The sequence below is a fragment of the Podarcis tiliguerta genome (assembly GCF_965153285.1).
Source record: "Podarcis tiliguerta genome assembly, chromosome: 2".
In the NCBI taxonomy this organism is placed as follows: Eukaryota; Metazoa; Chordata; class Lepidosauria; order Squamata; family Lacertidae; genus Podarcis; species Podarcis tiliguerta.
In genome coordinates, this window is record NC_139535.1 from 93285531 (window position 1) to 93312271 (window position 26741).

General features: G+C 46.2%; 2 protein-coding genes across 2 annotated transcripts; one reads left to right on the plus strand and one right to left on the minus strand.

The window, feature by feature from the left end:
* Nucleotides 1-120: 120 nt before the first annotated feature.
* Nucleotides 121-6732, minus strand: SGSH (N-sulfoglucosamine sulfohydrolase). Its single transcript, XM_083430383.1, has 8 exons — nt 6597-6732; nt 4838-4998; nt 4616-4721; nt 4237-4390; nt 3714-3870; nt 3162-3243; nt 2154-2357; nt 121-1301 (listed from the first exon to the last, which is right to left on the minus strand). The coding sequence occupies exons 1-8, from the start codon at nt 6706-6708 to the stop codon at nt 742-744; spliced, it is 1536 nt and encodes a 511-aa protein (XP_083286509.1). The 5' UTR covers nt 6709-6732; the 3' UTR covers nt 121-741.
* A 62-nt stretch (nt 6733-6794) lies between these two features.
* On the plus strand, nt 6795-24951 carry SLC26A11 (solute carrier family 26 member 11). Its single transcript, XM_083430382.1, has 17 exons — nt 6795-6892; nt 8213-8586; nt 9080-9272; nt 10329-10414; nt 12031-12110; nt 13210-13352; nt 14425-14600; nt 15746-15818; nt 17505-17555; nt 17788-17848; nt 19078-19133; nt 19273-19413; nt 21690-21817; nt 22252-22357; nt 23108-23241; nt 23848-23920; nt 24411-24951. Exons 2-17 carry the CDS (start codon nt 8395-8397, stop codon nt 24500-24502), a joined length of 1785 nt encoding a protein of 594 aa, XP_083286508.1. The 5' UTR covers nt 6795-6892; nt 8213-8394; the 3' UTR covers nt 24503-24951.
* The last annotated feature ends 1790 nt before the right edge of the window (nt 24952-26741 follow it).

A 26741-nucleotide genomic window follows, 5' to 3' on the forward strand; every position in this document is an offset into this window, starting at 1 on the left:
CCAAATCTCTGTGGGATTTTCCAGATTCTCAACTTGGAGAGACAAACAGCAAGTGTGGGAGAAACTAGAAGACATTCTAGTGATTGTCATTGCCATAGTAACAAGGGAAGGGATATCAGCTCAATTAAGGAATCTACTGCTTTATTTGTTGGTTGAATATTCAGTAGGAGCCGCATAAAAAGCTCTTTCAAACTTACTGTTTAGAATTGTCTCATAGGCCTGTAGCAGTCTGAAATTCATGGAGAGGAACTGCATGTTAGCTTTCCACCTACTGGCAGATTTTGGAGTTGGGTGCTTTTAAGTGACTCCACCATTTGCAATCCTCTTGAGAAGACTGTACGGTGTACTCTCCTAAATTTTTCAACCGGATCTAGGCCTAACGCATTCCTGTACACGTTGCTGCAAAAGGCACTGTTTCTGAATGTGCAAATCACAGCCTGGATGGGACCAGCCCAATTGTGTAGAGAAGCATTTGCTGGCTGTTCCATTAGGCACTTGCGACATCATTCCCTTTGGCAGCAATGGGGGGGCTGGCTAAGACGGTTGATATGTCTGCAGCAATTAAGAAGGCAGGCACATAAGAAACCACCCTCGTCTTGTTGACTCCAGCTCTTCCCACAGCTGCAAACGCAACAGTGCTTAGCTCTGCAAACTGCAAGCCTTTGCAAGTCAGAGCTTTCCTTAGCACTGCTCATATGAATGAGGAACTAGCAGCCACCACAAAAGGGAAGAGGGTGGAAATCACAGTTCGTTATGCAGCGGTCGGCACTGGGGGCTGGGCTTATCCTCCAGGACGCCATCGGGCACGCACACCCAGGGGTCGTCCGTTTCCCACTGCCATTTCAGCAACAGCCCCCTGAGCTCCTCCAGGACCTGGGCATAGCGGGGGTCAGAAGCCAAGTTGCGGCTCTCCGTGGGGTCGAGGCTGTGATCGTACAGCTCCCAGCGTTCCCGGTAGTAGTAGCCATGCAGCGTCTTGTTCCAGTGCGTGGGCTGCCCTGCCTGGGTCCTGTTCAGCAGGTCCTGGAATGTGGGCGACACGTAGAAGTCCTGGTCGATGGGGAAAGGCGTGCGGTTCTGCAGGTTGTGGATGAAGCGCAGGGGCCCCCGCTGCACGGCCCGCATGGGATAGTGCATGGTCACTTCGTGGAGGCTCTGGCTTGCAAACACTGTGGCCCACGCCGGCTCCAGAGACAGCGCTGGCAGCAGGGACTTCCCAGTCAGTTGCACCATCCGCTTCCCAAAGAGGCTGTAACTGGGGTACGGCACAGAGAACCAGTCCAGAATGGTGGGGGTCATGTCTACAGAGGGGAAGGGGAAACATCAAGCATCCATTAATAATAATAACAATAACAATAATAATAGCAACATTTATTTAAATAGCCCTGCCAACGTAGGCGGCTCAATCCCACAATTAAAAGAAGAAATTCCTCCCCAAAAGTTGTACAATCTAAAATGACTATAAACAACACAATAAAAATCAACAATTTAAAATGCACAATTCAACCCGGTGTAAACGGCTTTTTGTTATTGTTAAACTACTTTAGAGATTTTATTTGCAATCCAGCAGTATGCATAGTAAATAAAACACATTTATCAAAGATTGGAAACTTTTTATGGACTTCTTGCTCGAAAGATAATGAACTTGTAATATCTGGATTTGAAGATTGGGAAAAAAAAATATTAGAATATTTAGATGTTAAAAATGGAAAAATGAAATAAAAATTATATTTTAAAAAATGAAGATTGGAAAAAAATATTGGCTTACAGAAAATAGAATAGTTGGGAGTTTAATAGGTGACTACTATATGTAACTGAAGGACATAGAACTGGAAGTCTTTTAAAATCTTATTTTATTTTCTTTCTTCTTTTTTGTTTTTGTTCCTTTTTAGATTATATTTTTAAAGTGTTTCTTTTGTTATGGTGTATTATAATAATATACTTTGTATTGGGTATGAACTTTTGTATAGATTTGGATAAGCATAAAAAATAAATGTAAATTAAAAATAAATACACAGAACAAATGAGTGCAAATGGAAGCCAGTTCGCAGTTGTCTGGACACCCCCAAAGTCTCTCCCCCACATTCAAAACCCTCCCCTGCCTCACACTTCCCCGACGTCAATACAGAAGTCGATAACTCAGTGGCTCTCACCTAGCAAGCTGGCATAGGCACTGCTAACCTGTCCCCAGCGCGCGGGATGCTCAGGCGAGGAGACGAGGAGGGGTTCAGCCGTACCCGACCAGTACAGGTTAGTTCTGCCACTTGGGAAGGGGATACCGTTGTCAGAAGTGTAGATCACAAGGGTAGTGTTGCGGAAGCCAGCGTTGTTCAGCTCCTCTAGGACAAGACCAATGCCTACATGTGCCACAGAAAGAGACCTGAGGGTGCTGCGCCAAAGGCCTGTAGCCTTCACCAACAACTCCTGTCTGCACCATGAACCACTCTGATCAGATGGGAGCTTCATCGCCACCATCTAATTACAGTGGTACCTCGGGTTAAGAACTTAATTCGTTCTGGAGGTCCGTTCTTAACCTGAAACTGTTCTTAACCTGAGGTACCACTTTAGCTAGTGGGGCCTCCCGCGCGATTTCTGTTCTCATCCTGAAGCAAAGCTCTTAACCCGAGGTACTATTTCTGGGTTAGCGGAGTCTGTAACCTGAAGCGTCTGTAACCCGAGGTACCACTGTACTGGAATGGGACTTGCTTCCCCAGGCTTTCCAGCAGCCAAACGCAGCTCATCCAGCTGCTCAGCATGAAATATTTTCACTCAGTTGGGGCAGCCAAGTCTGGATATTGCTAACCACAAATACTGAAGATAATGAAATTCATAGATATAATGTCTGGAGTCGCTTGGTGCTTTCTTTCCACACATCACTGGGATTTCCAGGATTTTAAAGAGCAACTTGAGCACACGTGTGTACCTGGAGGCCACATGCATCCCTGTGCTGAAGAGAACTTGATTGCCACCCCTTCCTCCAGAAGGACTCCCTTAGGTCCTTAAGCACAAGAGATGCCACACGGTATATCAAAGGTGCAAAAATGCACCAGACTCTCCCTGAAACACACCTAAGCTCTCACTCTTGCTTCAAGAGCGCTGCATCTCCAGCCTTGCCCTCCACTCCTGCAGGCAGGATTGCTCTGATTCAATAACCACCCTACCTTGATCCATGCGCCCGGTGGTTGTGTATTGAGCTGCCAGATCCGCACGAGCAGCTGGTGTGTCCTGTACAAAATATGGGACCTGAGGGCAGAAAAGGGGGAGAAAAGCAACTGTTACCAGAAGCTACATCAGGAAGGGAAACCAAGGGAATAAAGGCCCACAAAACTACCTAGAAATTGCAATGGCCATGGCTAACCTCCCTCCATTGGGCGCAAATGATCTGCTGCACAACTCCCGATATGGCAATGGGGAGGGCTAGAGGATGCTGCATGTGTTCCCGGCGTTTCATGGCAGAGGAGAAAAGGGCAGAATTCAATGCAGCGCTATGGAGATTGATCCATCAGCACATGCATTTCTGCTTGCCAGGCTGAACAATCTCCCTCCCCTCCCCTATGCGGTGTTATGGGGAGAGGTGCACATAGAGAGAGGAGCCCACGTGACGGCTTCTGCTAGTGGAACGGGTAGCTGAATCCGGCCCACGTGTTTTTAGTTAATGACCTATTAAATCTGTATCCCGCCCTTCCTCTTGTATCTCACATTTCATGTCTCACCTGCACTTGATCTGGGCTGTAGTGCTGGGGTTTCCAGTCTGGGATCCAGCCCATTCCAGGCTCTCCATTGCCAAATTTCTCGCAGAAGGCTCCGTACTGGGGCTGGGAGTGGCCGCAGCGGTGTGGATCGTGGAAAGCAACATACAAGAAAAAAGGCCTGCCAGTTGAAAAAGCAGGTGGTGTGAATGCACTCAAACGCCTGAGACAACATCACCTCCACCACTTTAGCAAAAGTACTCTGGGCGTTCTCCAGCTTTGCTGAGGTTCCTCTTTCTGCTAACTGCAGCCCTCAGCCTCTGCTCCCTTCAGTTTTTCTCTGACCCTCTGTGCTGATTTTTTATCCCACCATTTCCCCCTAAGCTCTCTTTACCGCCTCTCAGGTTTGCGTAAATTTCCCTGCAACAAACATGTAGACTGTGACTGATGGCTGTGCATCCTTAAATTCCATTTGTGTGTACCGGAGTGCCCTGGTCTACGCAGGTAGTGATCAATGCAATACCAGCACCATTTGATGGGTTCTTACCTCTCCTCCTCCTGGCTGCGGAGGAACTTCCGAACGAGCAGCTTGATTCGGGTGATGTTCCGCCCCACCTGCAGGACAGAGCCGTTCTCCTCAGTGTAGGCAAAGTCAAAGGGATACACAGCCTCTGGCCCGACGTGTTTCTTCCCAATGATCCCTGAAGCAGACAAACGCCAGCAGTCAGATGCAATAGCAAGGAAAAGCTAATAGATCACATAAAAATCCGCCAGCGCTCTGATGCACTTGGGAGCTAGTGGTTACCCTGGATCATACCATGTGGTATGGAGGCTCCCTTCCCAGATTCCCTATAGAAGAAGACGAGTGGTATCTTGAGCTGCAGGTAAATTTGCAGGGAGGAATTCTCCTGCTCCCACCAGCTTACCTGTCCGAATCCCTGCCTGCCTAAGCAGCAGGGGGAGGCTCCGAACACTATCAAAGGAGTTGAAGTGATGCACATCCTGGTGCAGCCCATACATCCCATTCTGGTGCTGTAGATAAGAGAGAACCATTCACAATATGAGCAGGGCAGGAAGGAAAGGGAGTTCCAAGGTGATAGAAAAGGACCGAGCAAGCAGTTCCCTTATTGCCATCCAGCAAGTGTTACCTGAGGCAGGCCTGTGAGGATACTGGCCCGGCTTGGGGAGCAGCTGCTGACGGAGGTGAAGGCATTCCGGAAGATCAAGCTGCGCTGGGCCAAGGCATCCAGGTTTGGGGTGTTGATGGCCGTGTTGTTGTACACGCCGCTCTCAAAGCCACCATCGTCAGCTGCCATGGAAGGGTTAGAGGTCAAGCTGTGAAATCAGTATCCCATTGCAACACCACTGTTGCCTATGAGCAACGGTAGCTATGAACCAGGTAGCTGGGGGTTTGGGGCCAAGTTCTGCAGCTCAAGCAGTGCCCAACTTCCTAACAAAACTGAATTTGTGCTGCACCCCAAACTCAAGCAATTTACAGCGTGCTTCCGCACAGCACCCTTTATTGTGGATGCATGCAATAACATGACACTATACTCATCAAAATCCCATCCCTGCCCTTAATCTGGATTTACCGTTTCTTTTTTTCTTTACTTAATGGATTTTTTTTTTTTTTTTTTTGCTAAAATTGTAAATCCAGATTAAATGAGAAGATATTACAGAACAGCATTTTGATGAGGATGATGTCGTGTGGCCTCTGCAAAAACCAAAAACTTGAGTCCTGAATAAATTGTTGTGTGGAAGTACCCATAAGCAACATTACCCCCAGATGCTTGAGCAAATGAGTCATGCAGTCACAGTGGAAACGTCAACCCTGGAATCTGAGCCACCCAACAGGTCCATATGAATCAGTTTGTGGAACAAAGGAGGAACTGCAGCAGGAGAAAAAGGGGAAACGGATACCACAAATCTCACAAAATCCTGGTTAATGCTGGGCCTGTATTACCAAATCCTGTAGACAGACCCTCAAAGTATCCCTATTTTCCAGAGAAAGTCCAGGATTTACAGAAGTTGATCCTTTTTCTTAGGACATCCCTATTTTCATTGGAGAAATGTGAGAGGGTATGCTTTAAAGCAGGCAGGCATAGGTCCAAGCCTCTATAGGGAAGCTTTTAATGTTTAATAGACTACTGTATTTTAATATTCTGTTGGAAGCAGCCCAGAGTGGCTGGGGAAACCCAGACAGATGAGCGGGGTATAAATAAGAAATTATTATTATCATCATCATCATCATCATCATCACATACTGACTCACGTACGCTACCTATGGCTAAACCATAGCTGTCAACCTTCCCTTTTTTTGTGGGAAATTCCCTTATTCCAGCACCATTTCCCGCTGCTATCCCGGATTGTTAGATATCCCGTAGACTGTCCCCGGGACAGGTGAGGCTGCTGATCCCATATTTTCAAATCTGAAAGATGACAGCTATGAGCTAAACCCCAGTATCTCTTAATACCCGTCTAGCTCTTCAGTGTCCACCACAAGGCCTCCCAGCCCCCCAGCAGAACTCAGGCCTATCATCTCCAGTCTGGGAACAGCTGCGCCTGTTGAATTCTGTTAACAGCACAGTAGCCCTAGCTGAAAAGAAGTTGGCAACGACAAGGTCTGACTGGTGCACCAAGTGCCCCAACCAAGAGGGGCATGAGAAGGGAATGGTGGTTGTGGGACATATCTTGACGCCTAGTAGTCCATATTGGGTTTGCGGGGCGGGGCGCAAGTCCGGCCCCTCCCCGAAGTTTCCCACTCCCCTCCTCGGAGCTTTCAGGGCTATTTCCCGCAAGGGCGAACTGAGTGGGGAACAGGGGGAGGCGTCGCGGGTGCCTGGCTTTTCAGGGGGTTTCATCTCCAGAGAGCAGCACCCCGGCTGGGCCCCGAATCTGCTCGCTCACCGACGATCAGCAGCACGTTGCGAGGTCTGCCCGGATCCCTCCGAGCGCAGCAGAGACCCAGAAGCAGAAACAGCAGCGGCGGCGCGCCCCATCTCCGCGCAGGCAGCAGCATGGCGAGACACCCGCCCAGGCCCCTTCCTCGCCGGGCAGAGCGCGCGCCTCTCCCCTTCCCAGACTAAACGCCGCTGGGAAAAGGGCCAGCCGCCGCCTGGCTCCACCTCCGGATCACATGAGACGCCTTTGACCGGATCTGGGATTTCCGTGCTCCTCGGTGCCTTCTGCCGGCGCTGCTGTGGGTGAGTCTAGCCTGGGAGTTGGGGGGAAAAGCAGAAGGGACCCTTCGACTACCAGGAGGAAGCTGTGACCCTGGAGCTCCTTTGTTTATGCAGCAGGAGCAAATAGACTCCTCTCCTTTTTTTCCCTGCTTTCGTTTTAAAACCAGACAAGCCCTCCCTCTCCCTGCCGAGTCTGGTGATGGTGCCCCTCCGCCCTGAAGAGTCCTAAGTTATTTCTGGTCTCGTACCTACTAACTGCTTTGGGGCATCGCTGTGGCTTAAGCTGAGGAGTAGCCTAGCCCCAGGCCCCGTTTTCGGTGCTGGCTCTAGAACGTGAGAGTGTAAACTCTGGGTATGCACAGAGTGTGTTTTCCTTGTCGCCACAGGCCCCATACCTGTGGTAAGGGAAATGAGGCTTCTTGGTCAGCGGTACAGTATGCTTTTATTTAATGTTACCAACTATATATGTGTGTTAGAACAGCTGTTTAATCCAGGAGGAAAGGGCATTTACTCCTGGATGAGTTTCCGGTTGAAATAATAGGTAAAGCAGCATGCAACATCTACAGCCCCAGTGTGTGTGCGTTCACTCAGAAATAAGCCCCTCTGCATTCAAAAGGGTTTACTTGCAAGACAGCGCACCTAGGATCACCTCCCAAGTCATAAAAACAGCTTGAGCGGACATACTAAAAAGTTCCCCTCAAATAACCCCGTTGACTAGAACCGAGCTGTCCCCTGATGGCGCTGTTTACATGAAGTAACAACCACACAGTCCCTCCTCTTTTGCGAGGTCATGGCAGACCACACAAACTGAAGCATGCAGTCTGATTGCTGTGCACTCGGCTCCCAATATATTATGGTGTGCAACCTTAGCGTGGGTGGGTGGTACAGTTGCTTGGGTCAGTAAGCTGTTTAGAGCTGGCTTTGCCCTCTTCGCTTCTTGAGGCAAAATGGAGATTTCCTTAAGAATGGAGGCGAGAGTTGTCTGTTCTTCAGAAGCAAAGATTTACCTGCTTCCCAAGGAAGGCTGCCCATAATTTGTCAAGCCCAGTGCTCATTCTTTGCTTTCCCATTATCATATTTTCCTGTATTGTACTAAAATTTGGCACTTCAGTTATCTTAGGGTATGTTAATTGGTTTTGTTTTGTATTCTTGTTTGTAGTTTTCATCTTAAAACACGCCCAGCACTTCTTGGGTTTGTTTTCACAAGCATGAATGAGAAGATTCCATAGCAATACTTGTCTTTTGGGGAAGAAAGCAGGCACTTAGGTTTCAATACCTCATTAATATTTGAAATTGAATGACTAGAACGGTGGGTGTCCTTTTTCTCCCTCTCTCCCCCAGGTATTATCGGAAGCCTCCTATTGCCTGTTTGGGAATCTGTCTGATGTGCCTTGGCAATGAGCATGTGAGATGACCTTCTCCTTGGTCTGCTCTCTTGACTTTGATATGCCTGCAAGAGGTTTTGATCATGACTGGTGTGATGGGCCCCAAGTGAATTGGCCTGAACTACTCTGATTCCAGCTATGGCAGAGAGAAGCCACGTGTGTTGGGAACGATGCTACGGAATAATCCAGAAGAGGCTGCCAGTGCTAAAGTGGCTTCCCAAATATTCTCTGCAGTGGCTGCAGCTTGATCTCGTTGCTGGACTGACAGTGGGATTGACTGTTGTGCCACAAGCTCTTGCCTATGCTGCGTTGGCTGGCCTCCCAGTGCAGGTGAGACCATTGACCCAGAAGCTTTAGTTGCCTTAGTGTAGCATCTATTGAATATTTCATTTTCCGTTTTTGATTGAAAAATATAGATCCAGTTCCAGAGGAGAGCAGCTTTAGAGTTAATGAGCTCCGAGAGTCTCTAGCAGACTGTGGCTGCCTGGAGTAAATCAAAGGTCAATGAGCGGGAATTACCAGTTCTCTGAAATACTTTTTACAGTTGTTTGATTCTGCTTCTTCCTGTTGTTCCAAGATAATAAATTTTCAGACATCCTCCTTTAAAAGTGTTTTGCCGAGTTATCAAACAGACACCTTTTTGTTTCTTTAATTTTTTCATTTGATACAAGTGTTGACACACACTACAAGTTAAAATGTACACAGCACATATATAAGACCTTTATGTATGACAAGGATTACACTTTTCTTAGCCATTCACAGCCTTTTTCTCCCTGATTCTGCTCTTCTTCAGACCCTAATTGCCTGCCTTCCTCCCTTACAGTATGGCCTCTATTCCTCCTTCATGGGCTGCTTTGTCTACTGCCTCCTGGGGACATCGAAAGATGTGACACTGGGCCCGACAGCTATCATGTCGTTACTGGTTTCGTCCTACGCATTCCATGACCCTTCCTATGCCATCCTGCTCACCTTCCTCTCGGGCTGCATCCAGTTAGCTATGGGACTGCTACATCTTGGTAAGACCTGGCTGGTGCTATGTTTGGTCAAATAAGTGGTCCCTCAAGCCCGCTTATGGCTAATAATAGCCAAACAGGGAGGCAGAACTGGAGAGATGACAGGGCAGATTATCACTGGTTGTCTACCACAAGATTCTGATAGTTGGAGCTGAACATAATGCTGTGACCGCAGCCCTCTATTAATTACAATACTATGACTTTAGATATCTACTCAAAAGTAAGTCCCATTGAGTTTGGTGCGGCTTTACTCCCAAATAAGAGGGTATATGATTGCAGTCTTAAGTCTGACAGCTCATTGAATTATAGTAATTTGTAATCCTACCTTGTTTCCTATAGATTATCTGTTACTATCCAAGGTTTTTGTTTTTCAATGTGTGCACATGTATGTGTTTATTGGAAGAGAGTAACGTGCCCATTTTGTACAGATTTGTTTTTAACCTTCATTTTTTTTCAAACTTGGGGACTAGCAGTACTTAAAATAAAACGCTGCAGAAGAAAATACATAGAAAATTAAAAAGTATCGTACATTCAGCTCATCTCTCTTTTCCTTGCTTAGTTCTGTAGCTGCAAGGGCACTAGTTAAACTTGGGTTTCTGCCTATATGAATGTCTTGTGCAGCACTAGATGAGAACAGCCTGCCTCTTCCCGGCTTTGTCCAGCTGCCCCTGCTAATAGTGCTTGGGATCGGCAGGAAATGAAGGACCTGTGGCTCTAGGAAGGCAAGAGACAACCAAATGACAGACAAAAGTTTCCAGTGACTGTCGGAGCAATGGATCCAGTAGGCTCAATTCTGGTGTGGAGCATTAGGTGGCTCAAAGAGCACAGACCATAGACCCTTGTTGGCCAAACCAAAGCCAAATGAAGGATACTGGGGAGTGGGATACTGCAACTGCCTCTGTCTCGTTATGTGTGTGTTGGCATCCTTGATGAATGGATAGCTTTTGACTGAGGAGCTTGGTAGTTCTGAATGGACTGAATGGAGTATAATGTTCAGTGAAGTAAGTCCGTTGCGCCCGGTCTTTGTAAGGCTTAATAGGGATTCTTCATTCCTGGCAGGTTTTCTCCTGGACTTTATCTCCTATCCTGTCATTAAAGGGTTTACTTCAGCTGCTGCAGTCACCATTGGCTTCAATCAAGTCAAGGTAAGGGGTTTCCTTCCCTCACTTGGCCTTTATCCAGCAATCCAGGTTCAGCAGTGACATTTCTTGCTTGTAAAACTCTCCTGCCCATTCTGTAAGTATAGGATGGAGGCCAGGCTTGCCTGTTGAAGTAATTAGATCTCTGCTAAAGGGTTGAAGGAGAGCTCTGTAGGGCTAATCAAGGGTGAAGCAGGCTGGCTCAAAAATGCTTATGTTGTTGATAAAACTTAGGAATTGTTGATAAAACTCTGGCAATTGTGAGAACCTGGAATTGTAACTATTTCCCATGCTATACATTCTGCCCTCTCTTTTCCTACCTTTTATGCAACAATCCATGGGATTAAGTCCCTTTCTACCACCTCTGGGTTACATCGTTTCCTCTTCCCCACCTTCTGTTTTAAATTTATGGAACCTAAGGATTCTGCAAAGACTAAATGGCAGCTGGCAGATCTGTTTAGCTGGCATCCCCTGTTTTGGCCACTGACAACCCCACTGATTTGCCTTCACAGCCCTGCAGCAAATGTTAAGAGATTCATGCCTCTGCCAGGCAAGAGATACCAGAAACAGAGACAACTAACTAGGGCCTAACCAGCTTTTTTATGATCTCGGCTAATCATGGTGTTGGTTTTAGAAGCAAAGGGGCCATGGACTGCCCAGAGTACTGAAATGGACAGTTATCTGGACCGATTTACCCCACCTTCTGCTGCCATAGATTTGGGGCTTTTTTTGGATGTGTGAATGCTTGAACCACCTACCATGTTCCAGCTAGTATCTTTAAAACGCTGTTCAGTCTGATGTGGCATCAATGCTTCCTTTGTGGTTGGCCACAGTCAGCTATTCACAGGGGTGAGGGGCAGGCAGCAGCAGCAGCAGCAGCAGCAGATGATAGCAATCACTGGCTGAACTGTGTTTGCAACAACAGCCCGTTTCAAGAAGTACCTTTGAAAGAGAAGCCTCTGCTCCTTGTTCCACAGAAGGCTTTCCACAGAAGGTAGGCAAGAGCTAGCAAGCCTCCTCAGGTGAAAGACCATCTTTTGTTGTAGTATGGGCAAATAATTTAGCAGAGGTTGTCTGGACATCTCTTGATTTTTATTTTTGTGGATGGCAGAGACTTAACTTGGAAGTTTGTGTAAAACTTCTGAGCCCAGAAATCTGATTTTATCATTCACATACCTTGTCTTACATGCTTCCCCACAGAGATACCATCACACTTTATTCAGTGTTGGCAGAAAAGAACAGAGCTCTTTATTTTTAGGATAAAGTTTCCAGGACATGTAAGACCCTTTGTTGCAGGTAACATGAAGCACCTCAGATATTATTGTGAGGCATTTAATGTCTTTCCTGAAAGGAAACACAATAGGCCAAATATAATGTGATGGGGTTATTGTTTGTTACTGTGGTATGTATTTTTGTGTTTTTATATTGTGAGCCACCCTGTCATCCTCGAATGAAGGGCAGTATAGAAATGACAACAACAACACTTACAGAGACACAAGTATGCACTTTTTGCAGCTTCATTGTAGTGTGTGTGTGTGTGTGAGAGAGAGAGAGAGAGAGAGAGCAGACACACTATTTTTTTTCATCATCCTGACTTGTGACTTTAAAATGTGTTTACATAGACGCTCCTGGGCCTGCAGAACATTCCACGCCAGTTTATCCTTCAGGTGTACTACACATTCTGCAGAATTGGAGAGACAAGGTAAGTCTGTCCTTGTTTATTTCTCTCTACAAGATCTTTAGTCTGCAAAAGTAGCAAGATGATAAATAGAGAATTGGTACGTAGGATACCTCTGGGAATAATACAGTGGTACCTCTGGTTGCAAACGGGATCCGTTCTGGAGGCCCGTTCGCAACATGAAAAGAACGCAACCCGCAGCGGCGCATTTGCGCACGCGCGGGTTGCAATTTGCCGCATCTGTGTATGCGCGTGATGTCATTTTGCATGTCTGCACATGCGCGAGCAGCGAAACCAGGAAGTAACCCTTTCCGGTACTTCCGGGTCACCGTGGGACATGACCTGAAAGAACGTAACATGAAGCAGACGTAACATGAGGTATGACTGTAGATGCCCTTGGACTGCACAAGCAGTTTATTTTATTGAATTTCCATGAGATTTGTAGTCATGCAACTTCACATCATTGGAGGTTTGGGGTGGCATGGGATTCTGTGATGGAGCTGAAAAGTGGGGTGCTGTTACTAGAGAGCTGAGGGGGGCAGGAGTGAGCAAAGTCTTTTGCCTCATCCCTGAGAGCTAAAGGCTTTCTTTTATTTTTTGTAATGAAGGCTGAGATGAGTAGTCCTAAAATTATAGCAACTGAGAGGATCCCTGGCATATTGCCTTCCTGAGCTGTATGTTTTAATTGGGTGCACTTGTTGCATGTATTGCATTTAATGTCTCCAAGGTGCGCAGAGTTGGGCTTGCAGTTCTTGCACGAAGCTGAATCTGCCATATTATGCCTGTAGTCTATGAGCAACAATGCTAAATGTGCATGTACCTCTTGGAGGAATGAATGAAAGTGGATCTGGATGTAACTTTTCAGGTCCTCAAATCTTGCATCTTTCCCACAGCCAATTAAGAATCTGTCAGGGAAGTTTTAATTTGGGCTAAGGAGAGGCTCATACATTTATGTGGTGAGTGCTAAGCTGGCTGTTATGTCCCTCATGCCCAGATCCTTTGGCTCAGTAGGAAGGGACCATTTTCAGGAAGCAGATGTGATGGAGGCCACTTTTTTGGTTTCTCCCCTTGTTTTAGTGAGGCCCCTTTCAATTCAGCTACGATTGTTATAACTTATATGCAGGGTTGCGGATGCTGTTCTTGGGCTGTTCTGCCTGACAGCACTTACGGGGCTACAACAAATGAAAAAGAGCATCCCTAAGGCCAACCGGATGGAACCGTTGTCTGTCAGGATCAGCCAGCTTGTTGTCTGGACAACAGCTACAGGTTTGTCTATCCCACCCTATCAGCTAGGCTTTTTTAGCACTTTGCTTTCACAGCTTGGTGTGCTGTAATGTATGTTGAATTATCTGTCTTATTTTTTCATGGGTAAAGTGACCTGACTTTACCCAATTGTGTAAAGTGGTGCGATGGCTAAGAGTGGTTTAGATGCTTAGGAAATAAAAAATTGGTTGCAGTCTTGTGAGGGAAGGGAGTATTGTCAGTTTGGCTGGATTTAAAAATCTCACATGAAGGATGGCTGAGTACTTAGAAGCTGCGGTGGAGGAAGCTGTTCAGGCACCTGGGGTGGCGTGAGCTGCCCATAGGGGCGGGGCCTCTGGAGTCTGCTTGCCTCCTCCCATTCAGCTGCCCTACAGCTGGTGGGGGGGAGGCAGCGGGCGGACCGTTTGGGCAGTGTGGAGCCTGCGTGCGCCCAAGCCTCCCAGGAGAGACACTGCAGGCCCTGCAGTGAGTGCCACCCAGCATTTTGTCACCCCTCTCAGTTGTAACACCCAGGGTGACCCGCACCCACTGCACCTCCTTCCTCCACCTCTGCTGAGAAGTGGTCCTGGGGTGAAAAGCCCAGGATCACAGAGGCAGCAGGTAGGCCATGGAGAGAGAAAGAGCATTACTAAGAAAGAACATTTGGAGAATTGGTGGGGAGAAGATAGATAGAGGATACAAGAGGGTCTTCTAAACCTCATGAGAAAGTTGAGGTTCTTCCTAATTGCATTTTCAGACTGTGGAAACAAAATTTATTTACCTTTGAATTTCTATTGCAAATCTCTCCATAATTTTTAAAAACGTGGGAGCTGTCACCAGAAGCTGCCTATACGCTTTGAGGTCTCTCTCCACCTCGCAGATATTAAAACTTGGTGGTAATCTAAGCATGGGGAACTCCCACTCTTTGTGTATTGGGTCTCTACACCAAATGGTTAGGCAGGAGTGTATTCATGGCCTCACAGAGATTGGTCCTTGTTGCTTATGGCCTCAACTATCCTCTATGTCTACCATTTATGCTCACCGTTGGGTAGTGGATGACGGCTTTGCTATAAGAGTCTCACTCTCTTCCTTGCAGTCCGTAATGCTCTTGTGGTCCTGTTTGCTGGTCTTGTGGCCTACTCCTTCCAGGTAACAGGCTCCCAGCCCTTCACCCTCACAGGGGTTACGCCCCAGGGACTCCCATCCTTCCAGCTGCCACCGTTCTCCAAGGTCACGCCCAATGGAACCGTATCCTTTGGAGGGATGGTGCAGGTCGGTATTTCAGTTGTTGCCATAGGTTTATATGCCGATATAACACCCTGTTTTGTAGTTAACACCCCCCCCCCAAAAAAAACCCAAGGCAGTTCACAACAATAATCACAATTAAAACTACCGCCAATTTAGTTATGAATACAGCTAAAAAGAAATAATTGACAGCAACATTTTAACACAATCCTCTGAATGTGTTAAGAAGAGGTATTTAGAAAAATATTGGTTTTAAAAACCCTTCCTTAGCAACAACAAAATATAAAAATTTAATCTGAATATCTACTGCAAATTCAAATCTATCCTCTCTTTTCTATAAACTCAGAACAAATCCTTTTGAGTTGTTGCTTGGAACCTACATAGAATTGCTCTACAGCTCTTCTTTTCTTTCTTGGGGTATTTTCATGTGCGCAGAGAAAGTAATCCTTTCTGTCCCTGTACTAAATTGAGCAGCACATGAAGCCTGCAGTCCTTTGCATTTGTGCATCTCTGTGCTGGTGGAAGCTGGCACTGTGCTCCTCTGCTAAGTTCTTGCGATCTTTGAAGGTGCTCGATCTTCTAATTCTGGTTGCTGGAAATGGTGGAAAGGAAGCAAGTAATTTATGCTTTCCTGGACCTACCATACATGATCCAGACTGAATCTGCTAATCTTTGTTTTTAAATTGCATGCTTTTGTTGTATGGTGTTGTTATTGTTGTATAACACTCTGATATATTTTTATGACATGGTGTTATATAAATAGCTCTATAAATAAGCAAATAAACCTTATGCTTTGCATAAGCTGCCTCGCAGAGTTGTTGAGGCAACGTCGAAGGAGTTTTAAAGGTGTCCTGTAAATTTCATATACAATAATAGAAAATTATTAGGTAAAGTTTATGAGAATTAAACTATTTCCCATTCTCTTGTGCTGAGGCGGTGCCTTCCTTGGAAACCATAGTTGACGGTAAGCACACAGCTGTTTAAAACTGGTACTTTTTGAGTGAATAGCCTGAACTACGGGTAGACTCCTGTGTTGTCCTGTGTTTGTTGATCAGATGCCATGGTAAGAATACTGAGGTGCCATCTATGTTTGCTGCAAGCTTCATTTGTTGGGTACAAGTGACCTTTGTAGTAGAATTAAGCCATCCTCTCTCTTTTCTCCCCCGTTACAGAAAATGGGAGCTGGTTTGGCTGTGGTGCCTCTGATGGGACTTCTGGAGACGGTTGCTATTGCCAAAGCTTTTGGTATGGGGCCTCAAATCTTTCAGCTTCTCTAGTCAAGGAGAAAATTCACATGGCAGCTTATGGGATTTGGGTTTGGGAAAACCTGTTGCCTTCTAAGGACAATACAGTGGTGCCTCGGAAGACGTCTTGCGGCTTTTTTCATCTTGCGAAGCAAGCCCATTAGCGGATTAGCGCTATTAGCGCTATTAGCGCTATTAGCGGTTTAGTGGCTATTAGCGGCTATTAAGGGATTAGCGGCTATTAAGGGATTAGCGGCTATTAAGGGATTAGAGGCTATTAAGGGATTAGAGGCTATTAAGGGATTAGCGGATTAGCTGCTAAAAGGCTATTCGCGGCTTAGTGGATCAGCTGATAAGCCGCTTAGATCAGCTGTCAAGCGGCTTAGCACCAGCTGTTAAGCAGCTTAGAGAACAGCTGTTAAGCGGCTTAGGGACTGGGGGAAAAGGGGGGGAGGGGAAAAAACCCCGCAGAACTCGCAAGACATTTTCGTCTTGCGAAGCAAGCCCATAGCAAATTCATTTTGCGAAGCACCTCCAAAACGGAAAACCCTTTCGTCTAGCGGGTTTTCCGTCTTGCGAGGCATTCATCTTGCGGGGCACCACTGTATGTTTGTAGGGAGGAGGGAGTGATGATAAATTTAGCTGCAACATTTATCTTTCAGGCATATTTTATATTCTACTTGTTACCTAGCCAATAAAGCCCCCTTGACACCCAGCAATGTGGAAATTATCTGTTTCCATTTGACATACCGTATATACTCGAGTATATGCTGACTTTTTCAGCACATTTTTTATGCTGAAAAAGCCCCCCTCGGCTTATACTCGAGTGATTGTTTTTTCGGGCTTCTCCTTCCTCCTCCCCTGCCTTTGCTTTCCTCCGCCACTGCTGCCACCAGCCTCTGCCTCTTGGCAGCACCCTAAGTAGGCAGGGGGTCGGGAGGGGCTGGGGGGAGAGAGAAGCCCCCTCTGCCGCATACATGCACATGTACTCTGGCCCACAAGGAGGTTTGTGGTGTGGTGAACCAGCTTATACTCGAGTCAATAAGTTTTTCCAGTTTTTTGTGGTAAAATTAGGTGCCTCGGCTTATATTCGGGTCGGCTTATACTTGAGTATATACGGTAATCCCACAGAGAGGAGTGCTATGGTTGACTGCCCCAATAGAACTGATTGCATGGTTCCCATCCAGTGGGCACCTCGAGATGGCATCCCATCCCCACCTAGGTGTTCTTCACTCTCTCTGTCTCTTTCCGAACCATGGATTAAAGCAGGGATGGAGAGCCTGTGGCTGTCTCGGTGTTACTGGACTACAAATCCCATTATCCCTGACCATTGGCCATGCTGCCCAGAGTTTACGGGAGTTCAAATCCAACAGTTTTCAGAGGACCACAGGTTTCCTATCCATGGATTAAAATTAGGGAAATTCCTTAACCTAAAAGTATTCCCCGAGTAAGATTCCTTTACCTAGAAAGGCAAAAAGAATAATTTTGTTCAGGTAGTGGAACTCTAAGTAGAAAAGAGACTGCAGGGAGCAGAAAACCACGATTTGGGTCCTGCTAGGTGGATCCAGGCTCTGTTTTTCTTGTTACACATTTGCAATGCCTTGTGGAGCTTTTACCCATTAAGAACACCAGAATTTTTAGGTTTCTCGGTGTTAACGTGTGTTCTCGATTTCCCTTTTCATTCTAGCCTCTCAAAATAACTACCAAATTGACCCCAACCAGGAGCTGTTGGCCATGGGTAAGATTTTTGCACGAACGGATTGGATGCTGTTGGCTGGGTGGGATTGAGCCCTTCCACTTTGGAGTTGGGGATGAGTCTGGGAAGGATGAACCGAAATTCCCATACAGGAAAATGGCTTTATTTCCATATATTGTTTGAAGCGTTCCTGGTTCATCCCTAAGCCAAAGAAGCAGGACTCCACATCTTTTCTGCCTATGTTCCTTAACCTCTCTCCCTCTGTGGCCTCCAGGTTTCACCAACTTCCTAGGATCCTTCATCTCATCCTTTCCTGTCACAGGTAGCTTTGGCCGGTGAGTGGCTCCTATTGTGGATGATACTTAGCTGCCCAGTGGCTCAGCTTAAATAGTAGTGCAGGTTGCATGCGCAGAAATAGTAGTGCATGGGCATGTGCAAAATCATTTGCTATGGACTCATTTTTCCCACTTGCATAACGGATATGCAATTTGGGCTCCCTTTATGTCTTTACTGTATGGGCTTTATTTTGTTTTTTTATTGACGTATATTGCAGTCCATTTCAAGAGACCACTAGGGTTAGTTTAAGTGGAGTACCGTATTTTTTGCTCTATAAGACTCACTTTTTCCCTCCTAAAAAGTAAGGGGAAATGTGTGTGCGTCTTATGGAGCGAATGCAGGCTGCGCAGCTATCCCAGAAGCCAGAACAGCAAGAGGGATTGCTGCTTTCACTGCGCAGTGATCCCTCTTGCTGTTCTGGCTTCTGAGATTCAGAATATTTTTTTTCTTGTTTTCCTCCTCCAAAAACTAGGTGCGTCTTAAGGTCTGCTGCATCTTATAGAGCGAAAAATACAGTATATAACATCTTCACATAAATAATGAAAAGTGCAGGCTGCAGGTAATGCTTGAGACCGAATCCGAGGTTTGCTAGCCGTTCATCCCTCTCGGTGGTGTCTAGAAAGATGCCCTTGTTTCAAAAGAGCTGGGCGGATAATCCATACTGATAAATAAATATTTGCTTGTGTGGGGCAGTGTGTGAAGTACTGTATTGTCCCGAATATAAGCCATTCCCGCAAATAAGCCACACCTTTAAAATTCAAGGGGGAAAAAGACAATACCCGAATATAAGTGTGTGTGTCTGTCTGAGGCACTTTCTCACGCGCTCAAGGCATCCAGGCACTGCTGGAGAGAAAGATGGAGGGAGGGGGAGAGCAAACCTGGGCTGCTCTTGAGGGGAAGTTTCTCTCTCTCTCCCCTCATGTACAACGCCCACCTTGCTCCGCTCACTTGTGGCCCCACTTCTTAGATTCTTCCCCACCACCCTCTACTTCACAGGCTGCTGTGGCTTGACTGCAGCAATTTTTGTAAGGTCACAAATTTAAGCCGCACTTTAACTTTCCACAGCCAGAATTGGGGGGGGGGGGGGAGAGTGTGGCTTATATTCGGGCTAATATGGTAATCATTAGCTCTTATTGTCTCTAGGCTGAGTACAGTCCCTTAAATGAGTCTAGGAAAGTGAGGGGGCTGTTTTCTGTTCTCGTAACCGCAAAGCTTGTTTATGTTGCAGGACAGCAGTGAATGCGCAGACAGGTGTCTGTACTCCTGCCGGAGGTCTAATCACAGGTAGGAGCTAGAAGGGTGTCTTTGTGCCTGCTGAGTTATCGAGGACTCGTATCTGAGTGGGGATACAGAACTCTGAGGGGCTCACTGTGCTATTTTAATGCCACCCTTGTTTTTTCACTTTTCCTTGTTTCCTCCACAGGGGTCCTGGTGCTACTGTCTCTGGCCTTCCTTACCTCTGTCTTCTTCTACATTCCCAAGGCTGCACTGGCAGCTGTCATCATCTGTGCTGTGGCTCCTATGTTTGATGCCAGGATCTTCTACACGTTATGGCAGGTTAAAAGTATGAGCATGAATGTGTCCTCTTCTTTCCAGAGCTGAAAAGTCGGGGATCCTGTAATGTTTTCCTAACAATAATGGACCCAGTTAGAATTCTTTAAAATGTGCTGTGCAGTTCAAATGACTTTAACAAAAGTATCATTCATAAATTCAATTTTCTGACTTTCTAATTTTTTAATAATTTGCACTAATAGCCATACCTTATTTTTCTCTGCCTCCCCCCCCCCCATTTTTAGCAGCAGATTTAGAGTTATGCAAATCTAAGGAGTTTTGAGTTGATATTCATAACTTTTCAAATGCTTAGAGCATTTTTGGATGTGGTGTTCAGAGTTCTTGGGTAGGCTGCTTTCAAATAGTAACGCTGAAGCAGAGCAACGTAGTTTGTTGTAAATATATAAAACAGAGAATGTTTCCTCATTCTTGTAACTTTTCCGGCTCTGTGAACAGGAATTGAGAATCCTGTTTCATAGATACTTCTGGGAAATCATATATTCCTCACTCCATGATCTCCCATGGTAGCACTCCCTGAATTTGAAAAATCTCTCTGTGATGTCCCTTTCACATTTAAAAAAAGAATATTATCTTATTGGTTATGGAAAGTTACCAACTTAAAGGATGCTGGCATCTGCTGGACAAATGGAGTATCTACCAAAGTTTCATGTGTTTCCAAAAGCAGAAATAAATAGCTATACTTTCCTTTCAGAACCAATGTCCAGCTTTTCATCACCACAAATCTGCCTGTTGGTGTTTTTCTCTTTGTCCAGAAACGTGACAAAAAGAATGTAAAGAGACCACTTATTTGATGAAGCACAGGTTAAAAAATAAAATGAAATTCTCTATATGCTAGCTGAAACTAACCCCGTCAAACCCTTGCAGTCTGAGGTATACCATAGTGAAAATGGAATTGGGGTGTTCTTTATTTTGAATTAGTTCACCCAGAAGACTATTTACCCCTGGCTCTGCCAATCACTGGCTCTGGCTTCACCCGCTGCCATCATGCAGCCCTTCACAGACTACCCCTGAGGAGAATGTGGTTCCTGGTAGGAAAGAAAGCTGTCTAGCCCATTTTTATGATCTGGGATGGGTTCTGGTTTAGTTAATTATATACAGCAATAATGTGACAGGGGAAAGTGTAGCCTTTTTAATCCATGGGTAGGAATAATTGTTGCACCCGAGCAGAGACAAAAGGAGCCAAACGACACCAAGGGGTTAATCCAGAGAAAGAGCGTTTTATTCTGACATCCGGGGGGGGGGGGGGGGCAGAGGCACCTGTGTTATTCAGTTCACAAAAGACAGGCCGCACCGCAAACATTTTACAAGCAGGTTTTATCCTTTTTTCAAACCCCTTTTTTCCTCTCACCCTTCACAGATTCTTACATAGAATGTTGATTTTCGTTCCCTGTCTCTGTTCCCGGAAGTATGTTGCAAATCAATGTACCAGGACTAGGTTATCTTGGATCTGGGAAGCGAAAAGCTTTACTGTTCTCAGCTCTGGGTTTCTTACAGCGTTTTTGTTACAGAGAGGACTGCTTAGCTCATGCTTTTTGTCTTAGAGGAAAATGCAGTTTTTAAAATGCGTACGCCAAGGCCTGGCTTGGGGGGGGGGGGATTCACAAACAGTTTTTAGGTCTCCCTTACAAACACCCAGCTCACCCTGAGCTTATTGGTTTATGCTACAGCATGGGCTCTGATTTGGTTAATGGTATATCTAGAGTTGTTACGGGGTGGAGAGGGTACAAGTCTAAATAGAACATTGCATTATATGACCTCCTAGTTGCCTCAGTCCCATCCCGAATGAGGTAAAATCTCTTGGTGACATCTTCGTTGGTAAGAAGCAACTATTTAATGGCCTTGGCCCAGTACACCTGAAGGAGCATCTCCACCCCCAATGTTCAGCCCGGACACTGAGAGTCTTCTGGCGGTTCCCTCACAGTGAAAAGTGAGGTTACAGGCAGAGGGCCTTCTCAGTAGTGGCACCTGCCCTGTGGAACGCCCTCCCATCAGATGTCAAGGAAATAAAAAACTATCTGACTTTTAGAAAACATCTGAAGGCAACCCTGTTTAGGGAAGTTTTTAATATTCTGTTGGGAGCTACACAGAGAGGCTGGGGAAACCCAGCTGGATGGGCGGGGTATAAATAATAATTTATTATTGTTATTATTATTAGTTTTATTTTGCTGTTTGTTTCTCTCCTTCACTGTGCTCTGCGGCAGCCATCTTGCTGCAGGACTGGAAAAGTCTGAGTCCTACATAGTCATTCCCCTCCCCCTTCTCTCTCAGGGCTGGACCTGGTGCCGCTGTGTGTAACGTTCTGCTTCTGCTTCTGGGAGGTGCAGTATGGAATCATAGCAGGCGTGATGGTCTCAGGTGTTCTCCTGCTATACCCCATTGCCAGGCCACGGATAAAGGTTTGTTATGATCCCACTGAGTCAGAATGCAAGAGCTTATGAAGGAAACCCATAAAGCACAGAACAGGTTTACTGCAGTACAGCTCTAATATTTGTGATACTGTAATAGAAAATAAATAAATATTTTTTTGTATCCAATTGCTACAATTTGCTTGTGAGCCTCTTGGAGTTTGAAACTGAAGAGTGGTTGCCTTGTGCAATGCACAGTGAAGAAGGCAGCATTTTTTAATATACATTTATATCCCACTCCTCATCTCCCAATCATTTTCCCCCATATGGCTGAAATATCTAATATAGGCACAATAGGTGTTGCACATCCCTTTGCTATGAGAGCCTCTGGGGCATGTTTCCTTTGGCTTTCAAGAAAGGAAGGGGGGAAATTGCTGAACAGTAACAAAGCCTCATCCTGTTTTCCTCACGGCACTTTCTGGCAGGTCCTGGAGCATGAGCAGGAGACACTGTTTATACAGCCTGCCGGTGGCCTGTATTTCCCAGCCATTGAGTTCCTGAGGGATACAGTGCGCAAACGGACTCAGTCAGGTAAAATGAAGAACGGAAAGCTCCTGGTGTGGTGCTGGCTGTGAGGAATTGAACTGGCCCCAGAAGTGAAGGCCTCTTGCCATCTGAACAAAAGGACCAAACCGCTTGGGGGCAATAATATTTGCATAGAATTGTGCCTTAGGGACACAAGTGTTGTTCTGAGGAGATGATGATCTGTTCAAGAGGACCTAATATTCCTGGCCCTACAGGTGCCTCTGGGGGAAAAAGAAGTGAGGTCTATGCTTGAGCCCTTCACCCCACCCATGAATTCCGATAAGGAATCAAACTCCATCCTTTCGTAATTTGGCATAGGGAGATACAGCATGTTCCAAATGTGGGAGAATTCTGACTTGCCTCTCTTCGACCCAAACTGATAAAGCAGGCAACATGGGGGTACCAGCACTTTAGGATTCCAGCTGCTCTGGGAGTTCATGGGGCCACTAACCTGCCGTGCTGCATTTTGACAGTAGTGAAGGCGGAAGCGGGAAGTTGTTAATGGTGCTATATGTTAATGGTACTTAGTTCCCACCTGCTGCCAGATAAAGAGGAATGATCCAAGTCTCAGGATATCCTGTTTTCTCCTAACACACCAGCTGTGGGGAGGACTAGTGCAGCCCAAGGGTCAAAGAAGCTTGTAGTTAGTGGGGTCACGGCTTGAAACTGACCATCGGCCAGAACTCTCTTGGTATGAGTAGCTGCCCTGTCTCCGTTCGCCCTTTCTTGAGCACGCTGTTTCTCGATTACCTTCAGAGTCTCGGCTGTGCAACATCATTCTGGACTGCACCCACGTCAGCAGCATTGATTACACAGCAGTACTGGGCCTGTCTGAGCTGCTCCAGGAATTGCAGCATAGGAAACTCTCTCTGGTGTTTATTGGCTTGCAGGTAGGTGGGGGAGAACTGCAACCTCAGAGGAGCAATCACACACTGTGGCTGGATTTTGTGAAACAAGCTGAGCAGGCTTAAGACCCAGCACTCATCATTTAGGGGATGGGCACTGTTTAGCGGCAGAGTTTGTTGCTTTGCATGTAGCAAGTACCAGGTTCAATCCCTGGCATCTCTCTCTCTCTCTCTCTCTCTCTTTAAAGGATATTGGGAGCTTAGCTTGAGACCTTGGAGAGTTGCTGCCATTCAGAGTAGACAACACTAGGTTAAATTAACCAGTTACCTGATTCTACAATAAGTTTCTAAAAACATTCAACACCCAACATCTTCCTCTAAATACAGCCCACCCATTTTTTTAAAAAAGGGGGCGGGTTGCCAGTACTGTCTATTGTGCCTGAATCACTGTCTTCCCGGAGGATCCTTTTAACCAGAGATGCAAGGGTCAGGACATATAAAAGCTTGGATGTAACTCTACCTTTGAGCAGTGGACCATCTCCATCCATCCAGGGTCCTTCTGCTCTTTGAGATCTTCAGGGGCTTCCCTGAATGCTTTGGGACAAGTTGGAATATGACTGACCAATCCTTCCTTATCATTCCTGTCCACAGACACATGTTCTCCAAGTCTTCCTGGCTGCTGGTCTGGAAGGATTCCATCATTTCCCCAACCTGAAGGATGCAGGTGAGCAGTGTCAGGCATTTCTATCCAGCTGGGGCCACGATGGCCATCTTGTGCCAGTGTCCTTGTAATGGTGGTTGGTGTCCTGGAACTACCTGGTGCCTCTTAGTCCTGTGGCCAGTGGCAAAGGTCGGAATGACCACCTGCTTCCTTCTGCACCACCAAGACAATGGGCATTTGGGGCAGAGTTCCTTCTGGTGGGAAGTGGAATGGGGATCCCTGCATCTCTTTAATCTCTGATGAATATGGCTAGTCTCACTTTTCCTTTATCATGGCTTTCATCCCATGAGGGAAGGCTATAACCTCTGGCCAACATCATTCCCTTGCTTCTGCACTTTCCCTCAAGCATTAATCCTTTTGAAGGAATGTCTTGTTGGTCTTCATGGAACCTCATCTCCCATTTCTCTTTCTTAAAATCACAGGTGGGATTTGACTTGTGAAAACATAAAATGAAGCACGGTCTTAACAAAATGCATCTTTGTCTTTTCTGCAGAGAATAGCCTTGAAGAGGAACTGAGCCATGTCAGTGAAGCCTTGTTGGATGGCAGTGACAGCATACTGCCAACATCTGGGATCATCCAGTGAGGATACAGAAGTAATAGATGCCTGTGACCAAACAATAGAAGTGACCCAGGCTTGACAGTGAAGCTTTCTGACCATGAACATTTTGGAGCACGAACATTAGGAGGGCAGGTGTTCTGTACCCTTATTCATGCATTTTCAGACATCACACAACTTGAATTCAGAAGTTGCTCGCACTCCGGGACTGTTCAGTGTGAAGAATAGTAACCTCTTTACCTCCTTCAGGTGTATAAAACCCTGAATCTGAAAAAAGAAAAAAGCACGAGGTCATCCGTTGTTTCAGAACTCTGGGGCAGCAGAACTGAAATAACCGTGGGATTTGGGGGCTTCTAGATTGAAGGGTGGTTACCTTTGATAATTTCTAATGTACATTGGATTTGAGTGGCATACTTAAGGGAACACTAATAAGGAAAGGGAATTAAGAAAATAAAGCACTTTTTAAAAAATGGAAATATGCCAGGGTGAATGAGACCCGTCTCTGTTGTGTACATCGTGAACTAGGAGTATTTCAGTTGTGTGTGATCCATAAAGATTCAAGGATTATCCCCTCCCATATAGCTAGAACCTCCCCATGGGTTTTATTGGCCACTAAGCTGACATAGGGACGCGGGTGGCACTGTGGGTAAAACCTCAGTGCCTAGGACTTGCCGATCGCATGGCCCACCTAGCAGTTCAAAAGCACCCCTAAGTGCAAGTAGATAAATAGGTACCGCTTTATAGCGGGAAGGTAAACGGCGTTTCCGTGTGCGGCGCTGGTGCTGGCTCGCCAGAGCAGCTTCATCACGCTGGCCACGTGACCCGGAAGTGTCTCCGGACAGCGCTGGCCCCCGGCCTCTTACGTGAGATGGGCACACAACCCTAGAGTCGGACACAACTGGCCCGTACGGGCAGGGGTACCTTTACCTTTTAAGCTGACATAACACACTATGATTGGTGCTTCCATTGGCAGCATTGCAAGTGGAATGAGGAACCAGAGTGTAGTTCTAATCTTTCACTGGGGAAAGAACAGTGCAAGTCTTAAGAGTGATTGCTTCTTCCCACCACTGTGACTTCCGAATGTTCCACTGGAGCTCACCAGTGGAGAGACTCCAAGCTGAGAGAAGGCAGTTTAGCTCATGGGTTTTCAGAAGTTTGATCTTGTGAGTCAGGGCTTGAAATCTGACCAGTTGGTCCTAACCAGAATTCTATTGGCAAAAATAGCTACAACTTAATTGAGTACACAGCTTGCCTTCAGCATCTCCACTGCTCAGTATTGTTGTGGATTGCACCCATGTGAACTGGTCTTCTTGGTGGTAATGTTGGTCTGAGCATCACTCTGATCTTTATAGGCTCAGAACTGCAACGTAAGATTTCACTTGGGCTAGCTCAGTGTCCTGTGGTCATTTTGGCTTTTTCTGGTGGCAGCAGCAATGCAAAGAACAGTGGCTAGGAATCCTTGGAAAAAAAACATTCTAATTAAACCCTTCCCAAGAGCAGTCAGAAGAGGATCTTAATGTACCTTAATGTGCATGGTGCTATAGGCTGCTGCAGGACCCCCCCAACCCCTCCCCCTAGAAATTAACAAATGGTAGGATTTTGATTATTTGGGATGCAAAGGGAGAATACAAGCTACAGGGGAAATCCTGGGCTAGCCTATGCAGCATGACCTAGCCAAGCTAAGAAACAATACAGGGCCACTGGCAATGCAAGAAAACTCCTTCCCTCTGCCCTGAGGTATGAACAGAGACGGGATTTGGAAGGCTGCCAGGGTAACAGTGTGATGCCGTAAGACGTTTTGGGGGCCTTTGGCACAAGATTTCAGATAGCTGAAAAAGGCAGAGTGATCTTGGCTGAAGGCAGGTGGCGAGAGATTCCTTGGACTCCACTGCTATGGAGAACAAGCCCCTCTTGAGATGACCATGCTCTAAGATCTGTACACCCTCTATGTCAGGCATGGCCAAACTTGGCCCTCCAGCTGTTTTGAGACTACAATTCCCATTATGCCTACCTAAAAGAACCAGTGGTTAGGGATGATGGGAATTGTAGTCCCAAAACAGCACAGCCTGTAACAATACACTACTGTTTGGCACAGCCTGTATTTGGTTGCCGTCTTAATATTTTTTTATCTATTAACCTGCCTGTGATAGATAGATAGGTAGTTAGAATTACCACCTGTGCCTGTTTTAACACAAGGCATTCTTCTCAAGTCTTCCTTATACAAACTAATAGGATTAAGCCTTTACAAAAACTTAGTGTCCTTGCA

Bases quoted from the DNA above. Each gene is read 5' to 3' on its own strand.
- SGSH (XM_083430383.1), bottom strand. From the start codon at position 6,708: ATGCTGCTGCCTGCGCGGAGATGGGGCGCGCCGCCGCTGCTGTTTCTG. The intron at 4,391-4,615 runs GTAAGCTGGTGG...TGTCTGCTTCAG, and splicing joins GCAGGCAGGGATTCGGACAG to GGATCATTGGGAAGAAACAC. The intron at 2,358-3,161 runs GTAGGGTGGTTA...TGGCACATGTAG, and splicing joins CACCGGGCGCATGGATCAAG to GCATTGGTCTTGTCCTAGAG.
- SLC26A11 (XM_083430382.1), top strand. From the start codon at position 8,395: ATGGCAGAGAGAAGCCACGTGTGTTGGGAACGATGCTACGGAATAATC. The intron at 10,415-12,030 runs GTAAGGGGTTTC...GTGTTTACATAG, and splicing joins TTGGCTTCAATCAAGTCAAG to ACGCTCCTGGGCCTGCAGAA. The intron at 13,353-14,424 runs GTTTGTCTATCC...TCTTCCTTGCAG, and splicing joins TGTCTGGACAACAGCTACAG to TCCGTAATGCTCTTGTGGTC.